A 23,203-nucleotide genomic window follows, 5' to 3' on the forward strand; every position below is an offset into this window, starting at 1 on the left:
TCTGTTAGATGTAATGGAAATGGACAAACGTCATCTCCGTGATAGTTGTAATGGATGCAGCATACCCTTCAGGGTCTGGTTCCCCATCTCCAGTGCTGGAGGTGCAGAGTAGAGACCAGACAGGCTGAACTCCTGATTGCCCCACACAGCTCCATGTTGAATTTGGTAAGTCCAGTTTCTGGCCTCATAAACCGTCCTCACTGCGACAGTCCTGGGCAGCGGCTTCAACTACAGAACAAAGACAATTACTGAAACACTGGGGCTGTGGGTTCATCTCGATGTTCATGCTGCGCAAAATACAAAAATGTCTATTAAAGATTAGATTAAAGTGTACTTTTTTTATGCCTGACACGTACATATTATAAAATATATCATCGAAAGTGATGACCATTGCATGCGGTCATCCTTGACACCAATATTAATGCAATATTGCCAATGAAAATGTCTGTGACTTATGCCTGCACATAAATAAAGTCATGTAAATACTACATACAACACATACACTATATTAACAGTAAAGCTATATTTTAGCTCAGAAATACCTGTGGGTATGTGTGTTTGAGCTCTACAGCCTGTCTGTATCCACTCTCTATAGCTACCAGCTCCCCCAGCGCCCACAGCCTTCTCCTGCCTGATAACACCTCCACCAAACCTGCAACACCGGACTGGGACTGGTTAACCTGGAGAGAGGGAAGAGAGATGCAACATGTGTAGTGCTGTAACATCAACAGCATAGCAATTGTAATTGTAATTTATGTCACAACTGATGCAGACATTTTGCTTCATTCTGATCTGAATTTAAATGAGTGTGCCTTTGAGAATATAAACACACCTGAGTGCGGACGTTGAGCTGAGACGGCAGGTAAACCAACATCCTGGGAATATTCTGGACCACCTTCACCATCAGGTCCTTGCTGGACATAAGAATATCTGTCTCTTATGATGTGTGTAAGTTTAATTTTCAGATTGTGGTTATAAACAATGAGGCAGCATTACCTGTGAGGTTTCTGTGTGTGTGTGTGTGTGTGTGTGTGTGTGTGTGTGTGTGTGTGTGTGTGTGTGTGTGTGTGTGTGTGTGTGTGTGTGTGTGTGTTAACTGTACCTATGAGGCAGATGGTGTCCCTGTATGATGAGTGCCAGTGAGGAGCTGAGTTCAGGGTTCACAGCTATGGAGCACCTCAGCTGTGAGTCAGTAAGTCTTCCCCAGGCCTCCACCTACAGCCACAGAGACCGTGAGCACAGAGAGGGAGAGTTGTGGGAATTTTGAGTCTGTGTTATCCTCACCTGTAACGTAGGACTAGTTTGTCTCTGTAGGGTGTGTTTCAGTGTGACTCTGGCCTCCTTGGACCCTCCACGTGCCCCCCAGCCTCCTACATCCCCCACTAGTTGGACTCTCCAGGTGTGGCAGTAAAGGTCTAATGAGGCACTTCGCAGAGGACCTGCAGAGAGGATCAGAGTACAAAGTTACTTAGAAAAGCCTTTTGCATTTTAAAATGAATATTCCCGTTTTACCAAGTGAAATGGAAAATTGAGCTTTAAAAAATGCGAATATACCACTTTGAATCAATTGTTGCTCTCAAATAATTTATAAATTCAAATTGGGACATCTGCTGGTCAGTCTGTGATACTGCACTCGAATGATAGGATTTAAGGGACCAGCATTTCGGACTTAGTGGCATTTAGCAATGTAGTCGCAGATGGCCACTCCCTTGCTTCACCCTCCTCTTTCAAACACAAAGGAGAAGCTACGGTGACCGAGAAAACCCCATAAAAAAACACAAATACCCTCCAGAGCAAGCAAGGGTTTGTCCCTTCTGGGCTACTGTAGAAATATGGCAGACTCCGTGGACTCCATATTAAATGCAGCTGTTAATACAATCTGACCTTTGAACTGAGCAGTCAGGGTAGTGTGTAGACTGGACCGGGTCCCTGTTCGATTAGAGGCTGCTGGTGGAGAGTAGGAGAGCAGCAGGGCCAGACGTCCATCAGCCACACTGACATTCAAGCCAGAGGCGAGCAGCTTGTGTCTGTCCACAGTAAATTCAGCCCTGGACTGAAGCTGGGAAAAGACTCCCTGCATGGAACAGAGGCCCTTGGAGAAGAAAATCACAAGAGAGACATTTGTTTTTGTTCTTCATCCGCTGTTATAAATACCAATTCAGTAAACCAATATAATGTAAAGAACAAAAACATGAATGTATTATGTTACCTCCATATTAAGCGGCAGCCCTCTATCCTGTAGCCAAGACCAGCTGTGCCACATGGTCCCTCTTATCTCTTTGGTCCCTGGGAGACAATTCATCTTAAGTCTCACTCCTGCCTGCTGACCTCCAAACTGGGACTGTAAGATCAAGGCCTTCCCCTCAGCAGAACCAAGCTCTACCTGCACACATCGTCACTGATATCAAACATCTGAGGGACTGTACACCTTCAGTAAGTGTTTTAACTGTTAGTTGTTTATTGGTTAAATCTATTTCAGTTTCTCACCTGGATGCTGTTGTTTGCAGGGAGTCCGAGTTTATTCAGATAGTTCACTCTGTGTCTAAAATGGCTCTTCACTCCGACTGTTTCAGACATCCGTGTCACTGTCATCTCTTGAGTTAGCTGTAAAACATTCAGAATATCAACTGCAGCAGCTGTTTCTATAAAAGTTAGAAAGGAAACATGCACACAGATAAAAATAGATTTCTTCTTTGTGCTTCTGGCTGATTTTCATAATATGTGGTTATAAGTGAATATGCAGGATATTTTCAATTGTCTTGGATACCAAGAAACTGTTTCATAGAGTGCTAATGCTGCCTCCTACCTTTTGATTTCCTGCACTGCTGTGTAATAGGTAATAGTACGAGCCATTGCCATGACTCCCAGAATTCACTGTTACTGCAGCATTAGCAGGGAGACCCAGCTTCTTCAACAGGGGCACAGAGTGGTTTAGATTAAGCGAAGCTTCATTTATATCCTGCAACAACAACAACAACCAGCCCTGAATTATCATGCCACATCCTCAGTCCCTGAAATAGATACATTAAGGCTACATCTTTTTATTACTACCAGTGAAATCGAAATTTAATTGCATTTAAAAGGCAAATAATTAAACATTTTTTAATGTAATAAATGTAAAATCATAATTGTTTTCATGTATATCCGCACCTTGGTTTTCCTAAGAGCCACTGAAGCCTGTAATTCTGTGTCATCTATCGCCATGGAGACCTGAGATTCTGCGAGAGTTGGGGAGACGACCAACAACCCGGAGGACTGCATCCTGTCTGGACTACCCCACTCCTACAAACATGATCAGAAAGTTATTATAGTTTTGATAATCAGTCAGATAATTATGAATGAAATAATAATCAGTGGCAGGTTTGTTTTACCTGAATCGCTGTGCAGTTGTTGTGATACACCAGCGACCCCTGCAGGCCTCTCTGCGACATCACAACGCCACTGGCTCTGACAGTACACTCCTCCATCTGAATGAGGACTTCTGTGTCATAGCGTTGTCTTCCGGCCCTACCGGTTACTCTCAGTCTGCTGTGCTGTGGTAAATGTTTGAGAGCAGGAAGGTTATGACGGAGCTCACCCTCCACACTCAGCTCTGGCCAGGCCCTTGCGTTCAGCCTCAGGAAACCCCTTTTGCCCTCCAGATCGGCGTCCATCAAGGCTGTCCAGATACCCTGAGAGTCCTGCCACACTGAGCCATTTAAATGTGCCTAGAATGGACAGAACACCAATGTCATTATGACCGACAGTAGCAAATAAACAAATAAACACACATCGGTGGATTCGTCAAAGGAATATTGATAAGAATAAAGATAAATAAATACATTTTTGAGGGTGGGTTATACTCGAAGCCAGGGGGATGTTGGAGGTAAATATAACAATACATAGGCTATGTGTAACAACCACACAATTGACTTGTGACTGTAAACATTACATTAACATTGTTAGAGTCTGGTTTTTGGATTACTAACAGAGTTTATCTCAGAAATCCAGTTCAAGGATGCGTTCTGACTTTCTGTCACTTAAAAGACAAAATACAGCTGTACAATCAGCAAAAATTATCAGCATACTGGCCTGATGATTTTCTAAAGATACATCATCCTTCTATGTTTTGTCAAAATCACACCCCCTAGTATGCAGTCTTTATGTTATTAATTACATCAGTACTTGTCCTTACATGTCTAAATGTCTGCAGTGAAAAAGGTCTTTTGTAGTGCCTTCCTTAGGCAATCAATAATGTTCATAATAGTAGCTTAATAGTCTACAAAAATTCCTAATTATTAATTTGATGTCAAAGCTGTAATAATTATCGACAAATATACCTGTAACACTGGGCACTTTGACACCAGAGCCCAGAGCCACTGTGTCCTTCCTTTGGCCTCTATGACTCTATTGGCCCTGATGGAACATGCCCCAGCTTTAATGAACAAGGCCCCAGACTCCTCAGGGCCTCCAGGAGCAGTGGCCTCTACAGAGATCATCTGGGGCACACCTTGGCTCCTCAGCCCAAGGAAGGAGTGTGTGAGGGTCCCAGAGAGATGTGGAGGCCTGCAGGACTGACTCAGCTCCAGCGAGAGGTCCTGGTTTTCTGCCCTCAGAGAAGAGGTCATGGTAAGCTGGCAGGGGATGACTGAGATGCGGCCCTGAAGAGCCAGAGAGACTGGGAGGACTGTTCCCTGTGGCACAGACATACATGGAGGATGTTAATCGCTGTTAGACTCAGATTGCCTACTTGTAATTACTAGTTATCTTATTTTTTACACTCTGCAGCATTTGGGAATAAAGTGTTTGAGCTATTAACACAATTATTCATTTAATTTAATTTAATGTCACAGCATAGATTTTAAAATGTTTATGCTCCCAACTGGTGGAAGGAGAGTTGACTCTGTCTCTCTACACAGTGGAAGCAAGTCAAATAGGGGTGATAGTAATCTAGCCTAGCAGCTGTATCATCTATGTGTTGTTCTGCTCTGCTGCTATGATAAATGAGCTGTAGCTTGACCTTCTAACAGGGTGGAAACTGTATTTCAAAGGAGGCTGTGTTAACATGGAGAGGGGTGAATCATGTAAGAAATTGCAGTTATTCTAACTGTGATGAAAGAAATGACAATGTGTTGCCACAGTGAGAGGTAACAGTAATATTTACAACTTAAACATACTCGTTTGTTCCAGTCTCTACACACAATAGCACACAGAACTGATAGATATTCTTACCTGTAGAGCAGGACAATAGTTGGTCACATTTACAGCGTACAAAGACTGATCCCCCTCTGTTTGTGAAGCCTTGGTTTTCCCCAAATTAGCCATGAAATAACAACGTCCCAGCTCCAGCCCAGCCTTCACACCAGGCAGATGTGCGGTTGAAACATTCAAGATTAATGCTCCGTGGGTAGGAAATCCCAGCATCTGTACTGCTTCTATCGAGTGTTGTACAGATGCTTTCAGACTAAGGTGGGGGTGACAGGTTAAATGCAGACTAAAGTTGCCTTTCTGTTCCCCTTCAGCCTGCAGGGCAGTACTTAGATATGTAGAGCAGCCAGAACGGGCGATGGAGATGTTGGCTGAAGTCTGTGACGGTAGGAGAGACTACAGAGGAAAAATAATGAAAGATTAGAACAGATCTATTCTCCACTCCGTCCAAACAAATGAAGTATAAGTCACCATATAAAGATGTTTTGTCATTTAACAAGCAGACACGTGTACAGGCTAACATATATATATATATATATATATATATATATATATATATATATATATATATTATCATTAATAAACAATCATTAAATGCATTTAACACAAATATACCAAAATACACTAACAAAAAAAGACCATTGCTGACTGTATTGATATTCTGAGCTGACACAGTGAGGAGATCGATCAGCAGAACTAGCAGATAGGAAGCAACTGTGTTCAAATGTCATCTTATCTTTTAGCAGTCCACAGTCATTACTATGTGAAGCTGTACTTAGGCTCAGCAGTGCTTTGAGCTAAATCCTAACTGATCCTAACCGAGCACAAAACAGTAACAGAAGAAACTGATGGCAGTTGTATTATATGTATTAATTTAGCATTTTGACCTGATGAAGAGCTAAGGGCTCGCTAAGGATATTACAATTAATCCCTAGAGAAAGATGTATGGTGGTACCAAAAATCATGGCAACCCACGCAATAGTTATTGGCATGTTTCAGTCTGGACCAAAGTTGTGGACATACCAACAGACAGACCAACATTGCCATCTCTAAAGCCATGCCACTGGTGTAGCTAAAATCCATTATGAGGCTAACCATTTCATTTCAACCATGGTCTTGTTGATACATATTTCATGCAGTAGCTATTGGTGTTATCGATGCAAATTGTACTGTAATGGAAAGACAAGAGTCATCTCTTTTGAAGATGTTTCTTTTGCTTTCCTTCAGTCAGGAAACAAGTTTCCTGACACTGTTTCCTCTCTAACCTTCAGTAAGAAACATCTCTGATGGACAAAAAAAATCCAACTGGTCCTCTTGTCCTCTCCTCCCTTGTGTTGATTTGCCTGGAACAGCATGGAGCACCCATCACTCTCCACCTCCAATTGAGCTTGCCCAGCCGTGGTCGACATGCTAACAGTGAGCTCCCCTGGTACACCAGTGGTGCCCAGGTTTTGCTGAAGAATTCCCTTGAAGGAGGTGGATGGCTCCCAGGCAGCAGTCATGTCAATGTGGGCAGAGCGGGTGTTGAAAGAGACTCGGGCACTTCCAGAGAGGGAGGCATCACTGAGCTGACCTGACCCCTGGAGGTCTACTCTGTTTGGGATGCTGGAGGCAAGAGAGGCCCAGTGATGCTGGAAGGTCCAGCCAACTTCAGCCTTTTGATCCTTTAGCAGTACAGACAAGAGGCACTGAAAGGAGTCGTGCTCATTCTGTAAACCCAACAAACCTTTGAGTCCATCTTTCCCTGCTTGTCCATGTATGGTTAAAGAGGTTTTATGTGGTGCACCCCCCTCAACTCTCCCAACCTGCACCCACACCAACCTGCCCACCCCTTTACATCGGACAGACACCAACAAACTTGAAGTGATTGAGTCCCATGCTACACTCACATCTGCCCAGATGTGACACCAGCTTTCCAACCTCATCCGACCTGTCACCTCCGCCTTGTGTGCAACGCTGCCAGTCCCGAACTCAAGCAGCCCATGCCAGCCATAGAGCCCAGGCCTCTCCAACCTCAATCCCACATTTAAATCCATTATCCAAGGGCCAACAACCAACCCGATCCCTAGGGCCCATCTCTGAGGCCCGGGCCGGAGCAGGAGCCTGAGACTAGATTTATTGGGCAGGCCCAGATATGTCATCAGTAGCACTGATGAATGAGTGAGGTTAGCTCTGAGCTCCTTCTGGCCATTAGGACTGTAACAGCCTTTAGTGTGAGCACTGAGGCTAAAGTGAACGAGTGACAGGCCATAACAGAGCCTGTTGTGTGGTCTATAGGAGCGAAAGACTCGTACCTCCACAGGACGACCTGCCACATTTCCATAGCACTGGGCTGAGAGTCGGTCTGCGGTGCTGTCCCCTGTGCAGTTCATCTGTGAAAACAAAACCCCCTGTTGGCAATGTTTGTTTTTCAAAGAAGAAACCGAAGGAAGAGACGGAAGAGTTTCTGAGGAATTACTGAACTTTAGACATAAAATTCTGTGGCACGCCAACCTGCTAATCTGAGCCCTTACTATGAAACAACACGTTTAATGTTGAAACAGTATTTCTGGTTTATTCTTAATGTTTCATTTGATGCTACTGATCATGCTGTGCTATTATACATGCTGTAATAGCGGATCAACTTCTTAAAAGGAATATTTTGATATTCATGCTCTTTCTCTCTGTGAGTTAGATGAGAAGATTGATAATACTTGTTAAATATGAAGCTACAGCTAGCAGCCAGTTAGCTTAGCTTAGCATAAAGACTGGAAACAAGGGGAAAAGGCTAGCCTGGCTCTGTCCAAAGGGAACAAAATACCAGAACCTCTAAAGCTTGCTAATTTGCTGCATTTCCTAAAATGTCGAACAGTGCCTTTAAGTGGTGTAGGACATGCAGGGTATAAATATTGTTGTTTCAGTTTGAGGATACAACAATGGAAAGTAGGTGTGGTGTCCCTTAATATTTGATATATTCCTCCATTAGGACTTTATTTCAAAAAGCAATATTTGTTATCATAGCTATACTGGTGACACACAGCAGTAATTTTGGTCCTATGGATTAACAGATAAATTAAATAAAGACACAGTAAAAGTCAGTCATAGGCATAAATTTGCAAATGAACGTAAATTATAGAAGATACCTGTACCTGTAAAGAGGTGGGTATCAGTCCTTGCAGCAGCTTCATCTGTTGCCATAGAGACACTGCCAATATAGCTGTGCTGTTTTTTGATCCAATGCTAAAAACAATGTCAACCATTCGCTCATCTTCCATGTGAAGGGTCAAGCCTGTGTCCAGTCCTTCTGTTTCTAACTAAAAGTGGGAAGACAAACCACATAAAAAAATACAGGAAAAGCAAATAGGCCTGTGCATATATACAATACACTGATGCAATTTATGTCCTCAATTAAAATATGAACTTGCTAGAGATAGAAAAATAGATGATAGTCCTGCACCTGGTAATGTGCTTTGGCTTGTATGGAGCTTGATAAGCCTCTTTTCAGCAGGGCTTTGACTTGATGCTGCAGCCTGGAGAAGTACTCCCACCGTGGGATAACCTGGTCTGTCTTGCCCCCATTAAATTCAGCTTTTAGATTCTCGGGTCCCGCCAGCAGGTCCACCAGGACTGACAGTCGACCACCATCCTGGGCCCAACTCACCTGAGCACTACTGTTGACAGGTACACCTGCATCCAGAACACAAAGAGACTGAGAGACCAGGAGAGATTATAATGTATAACATAAAATTATGTAATGTATAAAGTAATGATTACCTGTGGCATTGAGCAGGTGGAAGCAGTGAGATAGTCTGGTGTAGACCTCACCCGTCCCTTGATCCCCGAGTCGGCGGCTCACATTCACACACAAATGCTCCTTCCCCAACCAAACACACAGCCAATCACGAGCCACACTGAATTTATTTCCCATCCTGCCTTCTTCATCTTCTCTGATTGAAGAATCTCCAGGATCCTCCTGATGCCTCAGCTCCACACTGTACAAGGTCTCCATCACTCTGACTCTCACCTGTCCTACAATTACATTAAGTAAAAATGATTCCCAGTACTCTGGATGTCCAAATGCGCCAACATGTAACATTAAATTACTATAATTAGTATTTTCAAAGGAACCTATACCTTCAATGAGTGTGTCAGACTGTCCCAGCGTCCCATCCAACCCCAGGACTGGAGGCAAAATAGCAAGGTTGGCCATTGAGTGCCTCAGGTCCCCGGACATAGCCAGCTGGAGACCCCGGGTGTTTTTTAGAGAACCTTTGACCTGGGCAAGCAAAGCCTCATGCCCCTGTGTATAGGAGCCATGTAGAGACACACTGGATGGAGACAGGAGGTGATTGTCACTGTATATCTGATACCTCTCAGCCATATGTGTTAAAATACAGGTGGATGTACACACCTGTCTGAGGACATGTTGGCAGCCATGTTTACATGCAGCTCAGTGGCAGAAGGCAGCAGGCTCTGGGATATGTTCACCCTCAGTCCCACAGATCTGTCTTCCCTCTGGAGGGAGTGGGACATCTGGGCATCCACCTTCACCCTGTCCTTCCCATCAGCCCTCACATGAACTGAGCTACTTCTTCTGCCAGCCACTGTAGAAATGTCTGCAGTGGCCTTCACCTTAACATGACAAATCAGAAAAATGATAAGATAGCTCAGATGCTAAAAGACAAAGAACTCTATTATTTGTGCCATTTTACAAAATCTATTCTATTTTGGGACCACTGATTGAAATAATTTGACAAAACACAGAAGCAGCACACCTCTAACGTTTTGGGAATCTTTGATTTGAACGGATGGCTGAGAGAGGAATAAAGATTGACTCTGCCTGACGTTCCATTGAGCTGCACAGAAAGCTGAAAAGGAAAAAAAACCTCTTGGCACCACAAATTCATCAGAGATCCTGCTGATTAATCAAGCAATAATTAAAATGCTGAGTTGGTTTAACTCACTTGGCACTCCTGGCGCTCGACTCTCAGTTTCCCTCTGGCCTGATAATCAAAGTCAGTGTTGTTTTTCGGGTTCCAGTATACATTTCCCTCCACTATGGCGGAGGAGGGGAGCTGCAGCTGTAACAGTAATAACAGTGAACTGGTCACATGTTTGGCCTTTTCTACTGTAAACTACACTATACGCTGTTAGAGGTAGACTTGCATCATTTATCACACTGCTGACTGCAAACACTATACATCATACAAATCAGTGTGGAAATATTCAACCAGTTGGCAACTTTACTTTATTTATAATGGTGTTGTCCTGAGTAGAAAGGCTGGTTTACCTCGAGCTGATGGGTGAAGTTGGCTCTAACTTTTATTGCTTGGTGACTCGATTGCAAAGGGTTCAACTGAACTTGTCCGAAAAAGGTCAGTCTCTCCTTGCTACTGACACGTAACTTCCCTTGTATGTCTTTCTGCGTCTGAAAAGGAGTGTGCCATATATACCTACATATACTTATATACACATAACTTCAAGTGAAATTAGCGTTTTAAGCTTCTTGAGTTTTGGAGGCTGGCAGTTTACCTGGTTGCTGGTTATGGTCACACAGATTTCTGAGTCTGACGGCACAGTGTCAGAGCTGAAAGGATGGATCAGTGCAGAACAAACCTAAAAATCAGGAAAGACACACAAATAAAACCTCCCAAATACAGTAATAAACACTGCCTAATTTTCTGTTTAAGTATTATAATAATTTAACCTGCACTAAACTTACAAAAGGGCTTGGCGGTTGGTAGCCGAGGGTGAGGGTGTGGATGACCTCTCTGTTGCTGTGGAAACCAGCTTTTGACTCAAGGATGTAGAGGCCTTTGAGGAGATCGACGGTGAAAGTCTCCCGCAGGAGGAGAGACTGAGGAAAGGTTTGGAAGGGTTGTCTGTGCAATATGGTGTTGCTATTAAAGTAACCATCCAATAATACATTAACAGATTCCTTATAAGTCAATCATATTAATACACAGACCTGAGCTGGAGCATTGCTGTTTTCTGATACATCTTCTTGTCCCTCCTCAGCTCCTCTACGACTCCCTCAAACTCCAGTTCTGTGGACGGACTCTTCGGCTTTGCGAAGGTCATCTTTAGTATCACTTCCCTCTTTTTCAAATTCTTAAAGAAGTTAGTATATAGTCAGAGATTATTAGAAATCAGAAAAACAACTCAAAATGACAATTCAATTCTATAATGTGTTAAAAGCTACATAATCCCTGGGTGTCGCCACCCACCTTATCCACAATGTTCAGGACAGCAGCGAGGCTGACGTTATGCTTGCCATAGGTGGAGGCCATCTGCAGGGTGTGTCTGAGTTTAGAGGCCTCCAGAGAGACGTCTCCTCTGAAAGGTGGAGTCCACAAGGAGCTTAAGGAGGCGGAGGCCTTCACATTTCGCTTCCCCACCACGCTCCACCCTCCTGCCTGGGGAGGGACAGAGGAGTTGTAAATGTAAAAATGTTGTAGTACAATTTCCTAGTTCTTCATTATTTTCTTGATAATCATTAATTCTATGATTTTGCAGACCAAATACTAAAAAACTGACACTTTGGATGCTCCAGTGGAGCAGCCTCTCCTCTCCTTACTTGGATGTAGGTGCCAGCTGGAGTATAGAGCTCCAGACGGGCTTCCTTCTCCCTGCCCCTGTCTCTGTAGAAACCCTCCAGGAGGAGGTTATGGATGGTCAGCCACTTGCTGGCTGTCAGCTCTGAGTTGAGCTGAAGTGTGTGGCGCTGGTGCTGGTTTAATTTGTGGGCAGTGTAGATGTACAGCCACGGTGTGTCCATGTTAAATGTGCCTGGAGGATAACAAGAGAGACACAATGCTGACCAGTCCTTTACTGCAGGTAAAGACTCCAGTGAGAACTTAGTATTGGGCATTAAAAGTTGTTTTACCTTCCCATTTTTTCTGCAGGGCATCTTTAGGAGGGCTTTTCCAGTGTAATCCAGCCATCAGTGGCATCAGGTTGTTGTAGTGGATTTTGAGGTGAGTGCTGCTCTCAGACCCAAGCTGTCTCATGTGAGAATGAAGAAGCTGAGTCCTGTAGTTTAAATTCTTCTCTGGCACCTGGAGACTGAACTGAAAGAACATGAGAGGGAATATTTTATTTTAGTTTTGACAACGAAAAGGCACTGAATGCTTAAAAAAATCTAAATACAAGAATGATCTAACTACAGGCAGTCCATTTATAAATGTCTCTGTGTTGGTTTGGAATAAAAAGCATCTTCATTCTAACAGAATAACAGAAGTAATTAGAGCCAAAGAGACCATCACAGATGCAGGTGTGTTTACCTCCAGTGTGTAGCTTGTGTGATTTTGTGTGGATTGGTTTTTGAAGGACTGGCTCAGAAGAAGTGTGCGTTTGTTGTTGATCTCATCCCAGTGTTTGCCATAGCTCATGTCCAGGGCTGATTTAATGTGGCGGGGGCTTTCTTCGTGCCTCAGGTGGATCTGCAAACACACAGAAAAGAGAAACCACAGAGCTCTTTATCACAGAAAGAACCTCTGCTGTTCAGTTACTTGGTTCACCAAATTAGGAAGAAATGAATCTTAAAAGCTGTAAATCAGCAGCATAAGCATGCATTTATAACAGAACCAAACAACTGAATCTAATAAGTGTCAGATTAAGATTCATATTAACAGCTTGTGTAAATGTAAACAACTGTGTGCGTCACCCTGTGGGTTCATGTCTCCAGTTACCTTGTGGTTGATAGGAGTGGTGTTGGAGCAGTAGAATTCATGGTCTGCTCTCATGATGTATGTGAGGTTAGAATCTGTCTCACTCCTTAGTCTCTGAGATGTGTAGCACTCCTGACGCAGGTGCCGGGCATCACCTGAATAGGTCAGAAGAAACTAATGTTGGTGAAATATTTACACATTCTCCCTAAAGACGAGACACTTGATGGGAAGTGTAAACAGAAGCAGTTCAGCAATTGGAGCTGCATAGTGAAATTCATGTCATGTGACTTGATTAAACTACACTTTCTATGTTTCATACCAAGAAACATAACACCAAAGGAACAAGAAAGACGACAAATTGTATCACAGTGAGTTGCACATGACAGTGAAACTTTACACCTTATGTTTTCACTCACTCACCTCCCAGACCATATTTGAGCCTGAGCGCGGAGCTCCACAGTGAGCCCTTCTGCTCCAGCAGTCCCAGCATCCTGGTGCCGACCACTCCCGGAAACAGGAGCTCTGCCTCCACAGAGTACTGCCTGCTGCTGCCATCGCGCCTGCGCTCCAGGGCCACTAATGTAGGTAATGATGAATGCAGCACATTGTGTTGGATATAAAACTAAGCATTATAAAACTAATGTAATATAATAAATGCACATAATCTGGTTGTGTTGGTTGGATACCTGACAGCGATGCAGTTTCTCTGAACACATTCTTCACAGTGGCAGAGAAGATGGTCTTCCCGCCCCGTCCACGAGTAACATTAGCAGAGAGGATCATGGGATGTCCATTGGCTGCCATTTTGGCTTCAAGGTGATAGCGCATTCTCTGCTCTGACACCAAGGTCTGAGTGTCGACCAAACCCTAAAGATTACAAACTTATTAACATCTTTTATGACTGAATCATTTTAAGATGAAATCTATCCAAAAGAAAATCACGTCACAGATAATCTTAAATCTCACCTTGATATAATAGTGAACACCATCAATCAACAGCTCCAGCTTTCCTGACTTTATATTCCTCTCTTGTTCAAGTTGCCCTGAGGAAACAACACACTTTCAGCATTTAACACGAACATAAGTAGGGTTCTTTCGTTATGGTGTTCCTCTGTGACCGACCTTGTATGTGGATGGTTTTCAGAGGATGGGTGATCCTCAGCAGCAGTCTGTGAGGGTTAAAGGACAGATCCAGAGACATGTCCCTAGGGATGGAAGACTGAGGTGTGGCCAGGAGGAGGTGGATGGAGGCCTCGCTGGGGAACCACGTGTCTCTCTGAAACATATAATAGGCATTTCACATGGGGAAATACTCAGAGCAAAGGCAGAATCCTCTCAGAGGTTTAACCAGATTTTTGTATTGCTCTCTAGATCTTTGTGCACCTGAGCGAGCAGTGAGTAGGCAGCCTCCAGCAGGTAGTATTGGAGGCCTCTGTCCAGCTTCAGCAGCCTGAGGGAGAGGTGGGCTGGTCCTGGAGGGGGAAGTGAAATACCTGCAGCAGGTAATGGATAAGAGGCATTGGAGCACAGCTGCCAGCCGACCATCTTGGACCCTGTGAGGAAGTAGAGATCATTATAATGTGACCATCGCAGAAAGTCAAACAATTACAGCTGGATTTGACTCTTTGAGCAAATCTTTTGATGCAAATTATGTGGTTTTATGCCAGATCAGAGAATAAAACAGAACAACTGTCTTAATCACTCTTAAAATCCAACTATTACACTCACACACAAAAAGGTACAATAGAAATAGTTTCACGTTGGCCAAATATGGACAAATGATGGCCAATAGTGGGCTTAAAATACTGACAGCCAGTATCAGCTCATAATAACAATGCAGCAGAACACATACAGTATACAACACACACACAACAGTATAATTAGATAAATAGCACAAACTGAAAATAAATATGAGCGCACAAGCTGTAAAAAGGCAACATGCTGTAGTATTTTTTAAAAGTTTTTTTTAGATCTCAATCTACAACAAACTGTCCAACAACTGCACACAATGTATGAGGACTTACACGTCTTTGGTGTGCAGGTGGTCTTCTGGACTCGACTCTTTGGGCCCTTTATCTCCTCTCTGTGGTCTCCACTGAGCTGAAACACTCTAGAGCTGGTGAACAAAAAAATTACACACACAAAACATTATTCAAAACACTTTTTAAAACCACAACATTATTAACACAAACTAACAGACACTATGTTTAGTTTATGTATATTGTCACTTATTGTAATTCCAAGATAGTGCAACTTGCTAAACATTATTTTAAAAATGTAGAAACAATAATTGTCAAAGCTTGTGCAAAAATCTGCAAATAATTATTTAATTAAAATCATATCAGTAGTGGCTAAAAGAGAGGCTAAAATGTCCAAAAACACCTCTGTCCAACCTTTTGTTATATAGTTTTACGCCCACATAATACATTTAAACCCTCAGCCATCACCGCTTTAAAACCATCCTTAATAAGTAGAGGATTTTGAATTTCTAAACACACACCTCCACCAATACAGATTATTTTTTGAGGGATGTTTGGAGATGGTTTAATAATTTAAATCCTGATACTTACCTGACAGAGATGATGTCCATGACGTCCTCCGGTGTGTTAAGTGTGACCCTGAGATCCCGCCCCTCCTGCAGCTGAACACTGCCATCCAGACTGCTGGAGCTCCTTAGCTCAGAGACCCAGTCCACTGCAGCCTGCCCCAAAGCACCGTCAACCCCCATTCTGGCAGATAGCCCAACATAGGCACTGAGAACAAAGACACCAGTTACACTCTACTGGGCACAGTTTGTGACCAAATGTCAAAGTTGTAGCCCACTGTTTGATGTGGCAATAGTACTTGGGTTTGATGTATCCAGTCAGGGAGAAGTGAGAAGTATCCCTGTAGTTAATGTTGCCTTTCAGGCGCAGCGAAAGGAGGGAGGTCATGTTGATGCCCAGTTTGACAGGCAAACCAGACAGAGACGGTAAAACCAGCTCCTCTGTCATCAGCACAGCCCTGTGGTTTAGCTCAACCTCGTGACCCTGGTGGACAAAGAGGAAAGATTGAAAACAGGAGCAAGTATGAAGACAAGAGTAGACAAAGTAAGTGACCGGGAGAACAATTTATCTCCAGAGTACCTTGAGCAGTTTGACAGCCAGGCCCGCCACGCTCAGCGACAGCTGGTCGATTTGACTGTAGAGATCTTCACATGTAAACACACTGAGCTCATTGCCAAACACCTTCACACCAACCCAACACTTGGGCCTGTTATCCTCTGTTCGCCTCCTACCAAACAACTTGGAAAGACAAAGCAAAAACATGCGATTATCACTAAATTAAATTACCTTCCCTCAATTCTTTTTCCATGGACAGAAATCTTTAGCTGTAAAAAAGCCTTTTTTACTTGATGATTAGGTTTAATTTTCTATTTTCAGATATATGTCTCTTTTAAAAGTATTTATATTTATTTACATACATGTTTCTGAGTGATTAGTGAACTGTAAATGTACCGAAGCATTTATAAATATTTAACAGCCTCTGAAATTACTACTTACATGTGCTAAACAATCCTAAATGTTTCCCCTTACTTATCATCCTCTTTTGTTATCCTTATCTGTCAATTATTGTATAAAATTCCAGTTATATTTTGTTAGGAAATTATACTGTACATTCTCCAACATTAATCCATCCACAACATTTTCACAGTACTAAAAGTAAAATATAAACACATAATACAAATGTTCTTTACCTTGTATTGTAAATCTTATTATTTCTCTTAATTTATCTCAGAAATTGTTTGTTGCTTAAAATGCTGGTTATCAAGGTTAGAGCTGAAACAATTTGTAGATTTTCCTTGTCTTTTCAACTGAATGGGTTTTTGGACTTCAGACATCAGTTTAGGTTTGGGGAAATCGTGAATGGCATTTTTTTTGGTGCTATTTTCTGATCTTTTATAGGTCAGTTAGTCAATTAATTGAGAAAATAATAGGTACATTAATCAATAGTGAAAATAATTTTTACTATATTGATGTTTTACAAATGCACTTAATCAAGATATTTGTATTGACCAAAAGTCTAAGATCTGAAATGCAATATAAAGGGCTACTAGTCCACCGGTTGTACAACAATACCGGTCTTTGTCTGGTCTAACTGCGTCCCTCAGACTCCAGCCCGGTAGAGATGACTGTCCTAACAATTACAGTGACCTCACCATTGCCCTGGCCTGGTCCAGATAACTGCTTGTGCTTGATAAACACTTTTCTTTTTCTCCTCTATGGCCATCATCTGGTTTTCTTCTTGTCCTCCTGGCCTCTTTGGACTGCACATGTTTGCGACTTTGAGCCACAGACCCTCCATCAGAGTCATGGCTCTGGTGACCGAAAATGTTCTTCAAAAGTGGTTCAGCATTTTCAACGTGTAGGTCCACCTTAGCCGGGACACAAAAGGCATGGATTCAAGATCATTTTGTAAGACTTAAATACACTTTTATGAATAAAAATTAAATGGATATCAAACTCACTTCCAGAAGGTTGTGTGCTCTGCCATGAAAATATACTGTCAGGTTGGCAGTGGCATATCTTGGTAGAAATGATTTAGGAGAGAAAACCAAAGATGTTTCCACATTTGTAATTCCCATGCCTGAAACAAACAAAAAGCAGAAAAGTAATTTCCTTTAAATGCATCATTGCTTTTTATTTAATTATTAATTAACAGTATTAGTAATACTATTTAGTAATCATGGACATTTCTGACATTAATCCTGATTGTTTTTTCACTTAATCTGAAGCTGAAGTAAAGCCATTGTTACCTGATGAAACAGTGTAGTCGGAATAGGAGGAGTATTTCAGAAACTCAGCTTCAAAGTCTCTGCTGATAATATCATCAGGCAGTGACTCCATTAGGGCCTGCTTCATGGGGTCCTCGCTCCTCAGGACATTAGTCAGGTGACTCCACACATAAGAGCCCACTAGAGAAGAAGAGAACAAGGAGATGAACAAGATGTCTTTACCTTTTTCTCCTTTACCATTCATTACATTTATGGTATGAAACCATGAGACAATCTGTATTAATAATCACTATCAATAACTCAAGAAACTTCATCAACCAATTTAACGCTATCAATCAGAAGGAGATATGCCAAATAATGGAGCTCTTACATAACTAAATCTAAATTACAAACACTGCGACGAAGGTGGGTCATATTAGGTTGGATGCCAGTTGGCGGCATTAGCTTGTTGACAAGAATATGGTACTTAAAGGTAACCTCATGAAGTCTTTACGTCCTTCTGTCTGCCTACTGGAGTATTGTTTAGTTGCCACTGAGTTTGAGTTTATTTGATGAATTTAGATATTTTTGTTATATTTTGTTGCTGTTTAACTATTTCACATAAGCAGATAAACCAGAGTTAACGTGTTTCGTCAATGACTTGAGTGTGAAAAAAACAATGTTATGTCATCTGCAAAAATTAAGGGAGAAACCATTTTGACTTGAGTATCTCCTCTACAAACCACAGAGGTTTCAATCAGACCTTGGCTGGAGGTCTCGTTCCTCAGCGTCTTCTTCACCACTTCAAACATGTCCGGATCAGGGCAACGCATGAGCTGCTGGTATGCAGCGATTCTGACCTCAGGATCCTCCTGGGAGGAGCGGTACAGCTGCAACAGCACAGATCTCTGAAGGAAGGAAACGGCTGTCAGTCACTGATGTTAGACTACCACTCACCTCTTCACCTCCACCTCAACTCATCATGAATCAATTACCATGTCATTATGGACGTTATCTTCTGTGATATAAAGACTAGATTAGGTATTAGTTTCAGAATCAACTCACATCAGCTGAGCAGGGAAAGCGTCTGAAGGCTTGAATGGCAGCAACTCTCAGCTCCAGAGCAGTTGAGTGTCCGAGCATGAAGCGGTTTAGCAGAGGAACGAAGGTTGGAGCAGACAGACCAGTGTTTCCCACGGATTTCAGTGCATGAAGAAGCTGTAAGGCAACAAATTATGTGCATATTAGGCATTGTTCATGTAAAATTGTTTCAAAACATCATCACCTAATGTATATCCGAAAGCACCTTAACTTCAGTGGACGGTTCGCCTTCAAAACCCTCCTTCAGGGTTTCCTCAAGAGTCTGTATGAAGGTCTGTATCTGAGGAAGTTCACTGCAGGAGGACCATTGGCACAACTGATAGACCAAAGATGATCCAGCTAACAGTGCCTTGGACCGCATCTCTGGGACCTCCAGTAAGACCTAACACAGACAGCAGAGACACAGTATGTGCTGAGTCTCCAGGCCTATTGTTTCTTAGACAAAAAATTATAAGTAATGATGAGGATGTGTACTGGAGCCACTTATCTTACACATTTCTATATGATATCTATGCTGACATTAATTTGACTTATATAGCTCACAAGTGAATACAGAAAGTAGCGTTACGAGCGGGCCAGAGGTTCCTACATTAATGGAGTTGATGATTTGTGGCGATGGCTGTGGGATGAGGGCTATGGTGGTGAGAAAAGCGTGAGCCTGCTCCTTCTCCAGCTCTTTGGTCCTCATTAGGTCAGTCAGTAGTATGATGCAGTTTTCAGATCCACAGGCTGGTAATGCATCCAACAAAGGCTGCCTGTTCAAACAGTTATTCAACATCAGTATCGACCTGATTATTCACTTCCTTCCCAAGAATATTTTTTATTTATTTTATTTTTTTATTTGAACAGGGACAGTGCACAATAAAAACATTAACCCTGTATATAACAAGGAGAGATGCATTGCACCGGGTTTTAGCAAGTTGCTATTTTCCACCCGTAGTCCCTGGGCAGGTAGATGGAACATACAATAAATTAAAAACAGTAACTAAATTCACAGTTCTGCAAAATTTCAATTACAAAGTTATGAATACACACATTCCCAGATCATTAAAACAATTTTCCCCCCTCCCGCCAACTTTTATAAATAAATATGCCCCCCCCAAATCAAATTCACACACACACACACACACACACACACACACACACACACTCACAAATGTCTACAAGTTTGCTGTGACAGCATCCAACGTTTTGTGTGACATGAAAATGATTTAAAATCCGCACATTTAATCAGCTCTGTTGGAAGTGTGTTCCATTGAATGAGAAGATCTATGCCCATATCTGTATGGTGAAGTTACAGCCAGCAGCCGGTTAGCTTGGCTCAACATAAAGACTGGAAATAGGGTGAAATTGATAGCCTGGCTCTGGCCAAAGGTAATAAAATCTCAAAGATATAAGCTCACTAAATAACATGTTAAAGCTTTGTTTAATTTGTTTAATCGGTACAAATTAGACATTGTGGTTTTATAGGCGGTTATGGACCTGTTTGTTTCTGTTGCAATTTATAACACAAAGTCTTTAGATTACTGTGGAAAGCCATTTTCCCTCCACTTGTATTTTCCACTAGATTTGATGTACCACAAAGACTGCTTAGCAAAAAAGAAATAACAGCAATTAATGAGCTTCAGAGGTGCTGTGAGGTGTGGACAGAGCCAGGCTAGCTGTTTCTCTGTTTTTGTTTCACATGCTACGCTAACTAACTGCTATAGCTATAGCTTCATATTCAGCATTCAGGCATGACAGTGGTTATCAGTCTACTCAAAATATTGTACTACTTCTTTAATGCTGTCATCGTCCCATTTAGTTGCGCACCATGCAATTAACCAGAATGTACAAGCACTTAACTGGAATAAGGCAATTGTTAATAAAGTTATTAGTTACATCTGTCCACTAGGATAAAGGTGTATTTGCTATATTCTGTGGTGAACCAGGACTAAGGACTAAGGAGGGGATCCTGTCCTGCTCTGGCATGTTGTGTCTCAGAGTAGTTTCTGATTAAATTGGCTACTGTCCCACACAGACTCTGCCAGAGGCTGTGTATTTTTCTTATTATAACTCATAAACAAGAGTCCTTTCAGCTCAAATCTAATTACTGGTCGCACAAAGCACAAGATATGTTATTAGCTATAATGCATTAGTGTTGAAATGTGCAACTTAAACAATCACATGGAGACAAAGATGTGGAACTGAAAAGACACTCCTTGAGGAAATACTGACCAGTCATTGCGGCACTTGAAAGACGCTTCTTGCCAAAGTGTCTTGAGTTGAGGGAGAGTCAGATCTCTCAGCTGGAAAGCCAGTTGAAGGAACTCTTGTGATACCTAGGAGCAGATCAAATCCAAACCCATGGTCATTGTGGGTATCGTAAAACAAATGTACTCTCCAGTTTTCCAAAACTACTCCTCAAGCAGAACCAATTGCCTCCTACAGACCTTTTCATCCCATCAATCACCTGATCCCTACACAGTAATTATATCACAGAGTTCGTCAGGGTCTGGGTCTGACAGCCTCTTTTAAACACCTCCCATGTAAACAGACCATGATGAAGGTTGCCAGATTAGTTTTGACTGACCTCCTGCGTATGTGAGACATTAAAATGGCTCATACAGAGCAAAAACTCAGGGGAAATCAAGCCACGACTTGGAAGGTACAGACTACTTAAAAGTGATTCATAATCGTTCCTGAAAAGGACTGCAACACCTGAAATGTGAGGCGGGTAAACTGAAGCATACAATAAGTGTTTTTTGCAGATAAATACAGTTAAAAGCTGACTGGAACCTGTTGAGGCCTACCTGTTGTGGGTCTGAGGTGAGGCTACATAACATCCTGACAGTTTGACTGGCTTGCTGAGGCGTTGACGCTCTGGATTTTCCTGGCCTTGAAGACTCATCGTCCTCAAACTGCAGGTCAGTTAGCACACCAATGCCTAAGGACTCTGCACGAGCATTGAGAACAGGTGTCAGGGTCTATGTCTGCAAAACAGTATAGTTGCTACGGGTAACTAACTGCAGAGTTAAGTGTTAATACTACTCCTGACCAGCGCCTGAAGGAGTCCCTGGCTGGGCTCTGAGCAGGAGCAGGGTAGATAGTGTTTGGGTCTTCACCAGCCCTGCAGTCTTGGACCATGTGGCCATGGAAACGGCTTCTGTACAGTTGACCTCTTGCATCACTGTAGATCCATGCCTCTGAACACAGTGCAGCTCTGACTGCACAGACTAGCAGAAAGACAAGAAACAAACCTCCTATCACATATTCATGTATCAAATGCAACTGAACCAAAGTGCTGATGTAGCCAATACTGATTATAGTGGTCTAAAAAGGAACTCCTCTTATTCAGTGGTGCGGAAATCTCAAGTGGCAAACCGCGTCATCGCCCATTTTCTACTTCCACTTTTCTTGAACTCAGATACCAGAGAGTAGAAGAAATGAATCTAGAAGTGTGAAGTACCACAGGGGCCATAGCTAGGATTTTAGAAGTATTGAGGTCATGCTCTAACAATACAACCCAACATGCCCATTTTGTATTTAATTTCTTGGATTGTTCTATTTATTAAGCAAAATGATGGTTGATGGATGATGGCTTCAAACTTCTACAATTCAGTTGGAGTGTTGAATCATTTATACATATATCTGACCTAAAAGTAGTCTTATTTCAAAACATGGAAATTAGCCAATAACATAACCACCATGTGTATGTACTTAATCGTATATGTAAACTTCCCCCATGCACTACACCCCCCAAATTCCCAGAAAAAACACCCAAAATCCATAGAAAAAGCAAGTGTCCTCAGTGGTAGCCACATTTCCTTACATTTTAAACATTTTAAAGAAAAAGGGAGGTATAAACTCACTGTATCTTCAGTTAAAGATACTGAATGTGGCCAGAAGTTTGCGAGCCTGGACTGTTGGCACTGTTTGAGATCCCTGCTCTTCAGCAGTACAGGTCCTTTCCTCTCATACCTGCTGGTGCACGTCCCATATACATCCGTCTGAGAAAGAGGCATTAAAGAAAAGTCAGATAATTACCCAAAGCAATATATTATGGCAAGGTGATTCAGTTAGTGTTTGTAGCGGGAGTAGAGGTGGTATTTTTCAGACTATGAGAAGTCGCACTTGTCTTGAATTCTTCATAAAGACTGAGGGACTGCTGTATCTACACACCTTGCAAACTGGGCATGTATTACACAGCCCTCATCAACCCTCACCTCCTTTTCTAATCCCTGTTTGGAGGCCGTGCGGGACGTCTGGAGCATGCTCAGTAGAGCCCTTTTAATGTTGAGGGCCCACACCTGCTCCCCCTCCTGGAAACAGAGGGCCGTGACCTTTCCCCCCTGGAGGGAGAACTTGAGGCGCGTTCTCTCCAGTGACTCCCTGGGAAACAAAAACACCAGATGAGCCCCCCGAGACCCGAGAACACAGACATCTGAACAGAGTATCACATTCGTAGGAAAAACAGTTGTAGCATTCCAAAATGATCCGGATTTACACGGAGAATGCTGTAGACCGAGAGACC

General features: G+C 42.5%; 1 protein-coding gene across 2 annotated transcripts in view; it reads right to left on the minus strand.

The window, feature by feature from the left end:
* LOC127375918 (uncharacterized) overlaps positions 1 to 23,203 on the minus strand; it is a 33,606-nt gene that overhangs the window by 9,421 nt on the left and 982 nt on the right. For both annotated transcript variants that reach the window (XM_051423577.1, XM_051422756.1), the window contains exons 5-55: positions 22,896 to 23,061; positions 22,542 to 22,679; positions 21,728 to 21,905; positions 21,483 to 21,625; positions 20,908 to 21,011; positions 19,280 to 19,445; positions 18,896 to 19,072; positions 18,655 to 18,807; positions 18,353 to 18,497; positions 17,632 to 17,790; positions 17,344 to 17,462; positions 17,035 to 17,250; positions 15,962 to 16,120; positions 15,681 to 15,865; positions 15,407 to 15,589; positions 14,861 to 14,952; positions 14,220 to 14,389; positions 13,959 to 14,112; positions 13,803 to 13,879; positions 13,523 to 13,703; positions 13,257 to 13,412; positions 12,858 to 12,991; positions 12,450 to 12,608; positions 12,053 to 12,236; positions 11,744 to 11,955; positions 11,394 to 11,582; positions 11,135 to 11,277; positions 10,889 to 11,048; positions 10,699 to 10,782; positions 10,457 to 10,594; positions 10,131 to 10,247; positions 9,942 to 10,034; positions 9,578 to 9,798; positions 9,301 to 9,494; positions 8,941 to 9,195; positions 8,624 to 8,853; positions 8,316 to 8,480; positions 7,482 to 7,559; positions 5,212 to 5,583; positions 4,320 to 4,673; positions 3,372 to 3,707; positions 3,151 to 3,282; positions 2,807 to 2,959; positions 2,488 to 2,604; positions 2,210 to 2,383; positions 1,885 to 2,092; positions 1,285 to 1,439; positions 1,103 to 1,215; positions 833 to 914; positions 543 to 680; positions 66 to 228 (exon numbers count right to left, since the gene is read on the minus strand). In XM_051423577.1, the coding sequence (XP_051279537.1) occupies positions 66 to 228; positions 543 to 680; positions 833 to 914; positions 1,103 to 1,215; positions 1,285 to 1,439; positions 1,885 to 2,092; positions 2,210 to 2,383; positions 2,488 to 2,604; positions 2,807 to 2,959; positions 3,151 to 3,282; positions 3,372 to 3,707; positions 4,320 to 4,673; positions 5,212 to 5,583; positions 7,482 to 7,559; positions 8,316 to 8,480; positions 8,624 to 8,853; positions 8,941 to 9,195; positions 9,301 to 9,494; positions 9,578 to 9,798; positions 9,942 to 10,034; positions 10,131 to 10,247; positions 10,457 to 10,594; positions 10,699 to 10,782; positions 10,889 to 11,048; positions 11,135 to 11,277; positions 11,394 to 11,582; positions 11,744 to 11,955; positions 12,053 to 12,236; positions 12,450 to 12,608; positions 12,858 to 12,991; positions 13,257 to 13,412; positions 13,523 to 13,703; positions 13,803 to 13,879; positions 13,959 to 14,112; positions 14,220 to 14,389; positions 14,861 to 14,952; positions 15,407 to 15,589; positions 15,681 to 15,865; positions 15,962 to 16,120; positions 17,035 to 17,250; positions 17,344 to 17,462; positions 17,632 to 17,790; positions 18,353 to 18,497; positions 18,655 to 18,807; positions 18,896 to 19,072; positions 19,280 to 19,445; positions 20,908 to 21,011; positions 21,483 to 21,625; positions 21,728 to 21,905; positions 22,542 to 22,679; positions 22,896 to 23,061 (8,474 nt within the window). The remainder of the gene's footprint in view (positions 1 to 65; positions 229 to 542; positions 681 to 832; positions 915 to 1,102; positions 1,216 to 1,284; positions 1,440 to 1,884; positions 2,093 to 2,209; positions 2,384 to 2,487; positions 2,605 to 2,806; positions 2,960 to 3,150; positions 3,283 to 3,371; positions 3,708 to 4,319; positions 4,674 to 5,211; positions 5,584 to 7,481; positions 7,560 to 8,315; positions 8,481 to 8,623; positions 8,854 to 8,940; positions 9,196 to 9,300; positions 9,495 to 9,577; positions 9,799 to 9,941; positions 10,035 to 10,130; positions 10,248 to 10,456; positions 10,595 to 10,698; positions 10,783 to 10,888; positions 11,049 to 11,134; positions 11,278 to 11,393; positions 11,583 to 11,743; positions 11,956 to 12,052; positions 12,237 to 12,449; positions 12,609 to 12,857; positions 12,992 to 13,256; positions 13,413 to 13,522; positions 13,704 to 13,802; positions 13,880 to 13,958; positions 14,113 to 14,219; positions 14,390 to 14,860; positions 14,953 to 15,406; positions 15,590 to 15,680; positions 15,866 to 15,961; positions 16,121 to 17,034; positions 17,251 to 17,343; positions 17,463 to 17,631; positions 17,791 to 18,352; positions 18,498 to 18,654; positions 18,808 to 18,895; positions 19,073 to 19,279; positions 19,446 to 20,907; positions 21,012 to 21,482; positions 21,626 to 21,727; positions 21,906 to 22,541; positions 22,680 to 22,895; positions 23,062 to 23,203) is intronic.

This window comes from Dicentrarchus labrax, unplaced genomic scaffold (assembly GCF_905237075.1).
Source record: "Dicentrarchus labrax unplaced genomic scaffold, dlabrax2021, whole genome shotgun sequence".
Lineage (NCBI taxonomy): Eukaryota > Metazoa > Chordata > Actinopteri > Moronidae > Dicentrarchus > Dicentrarchus labrax.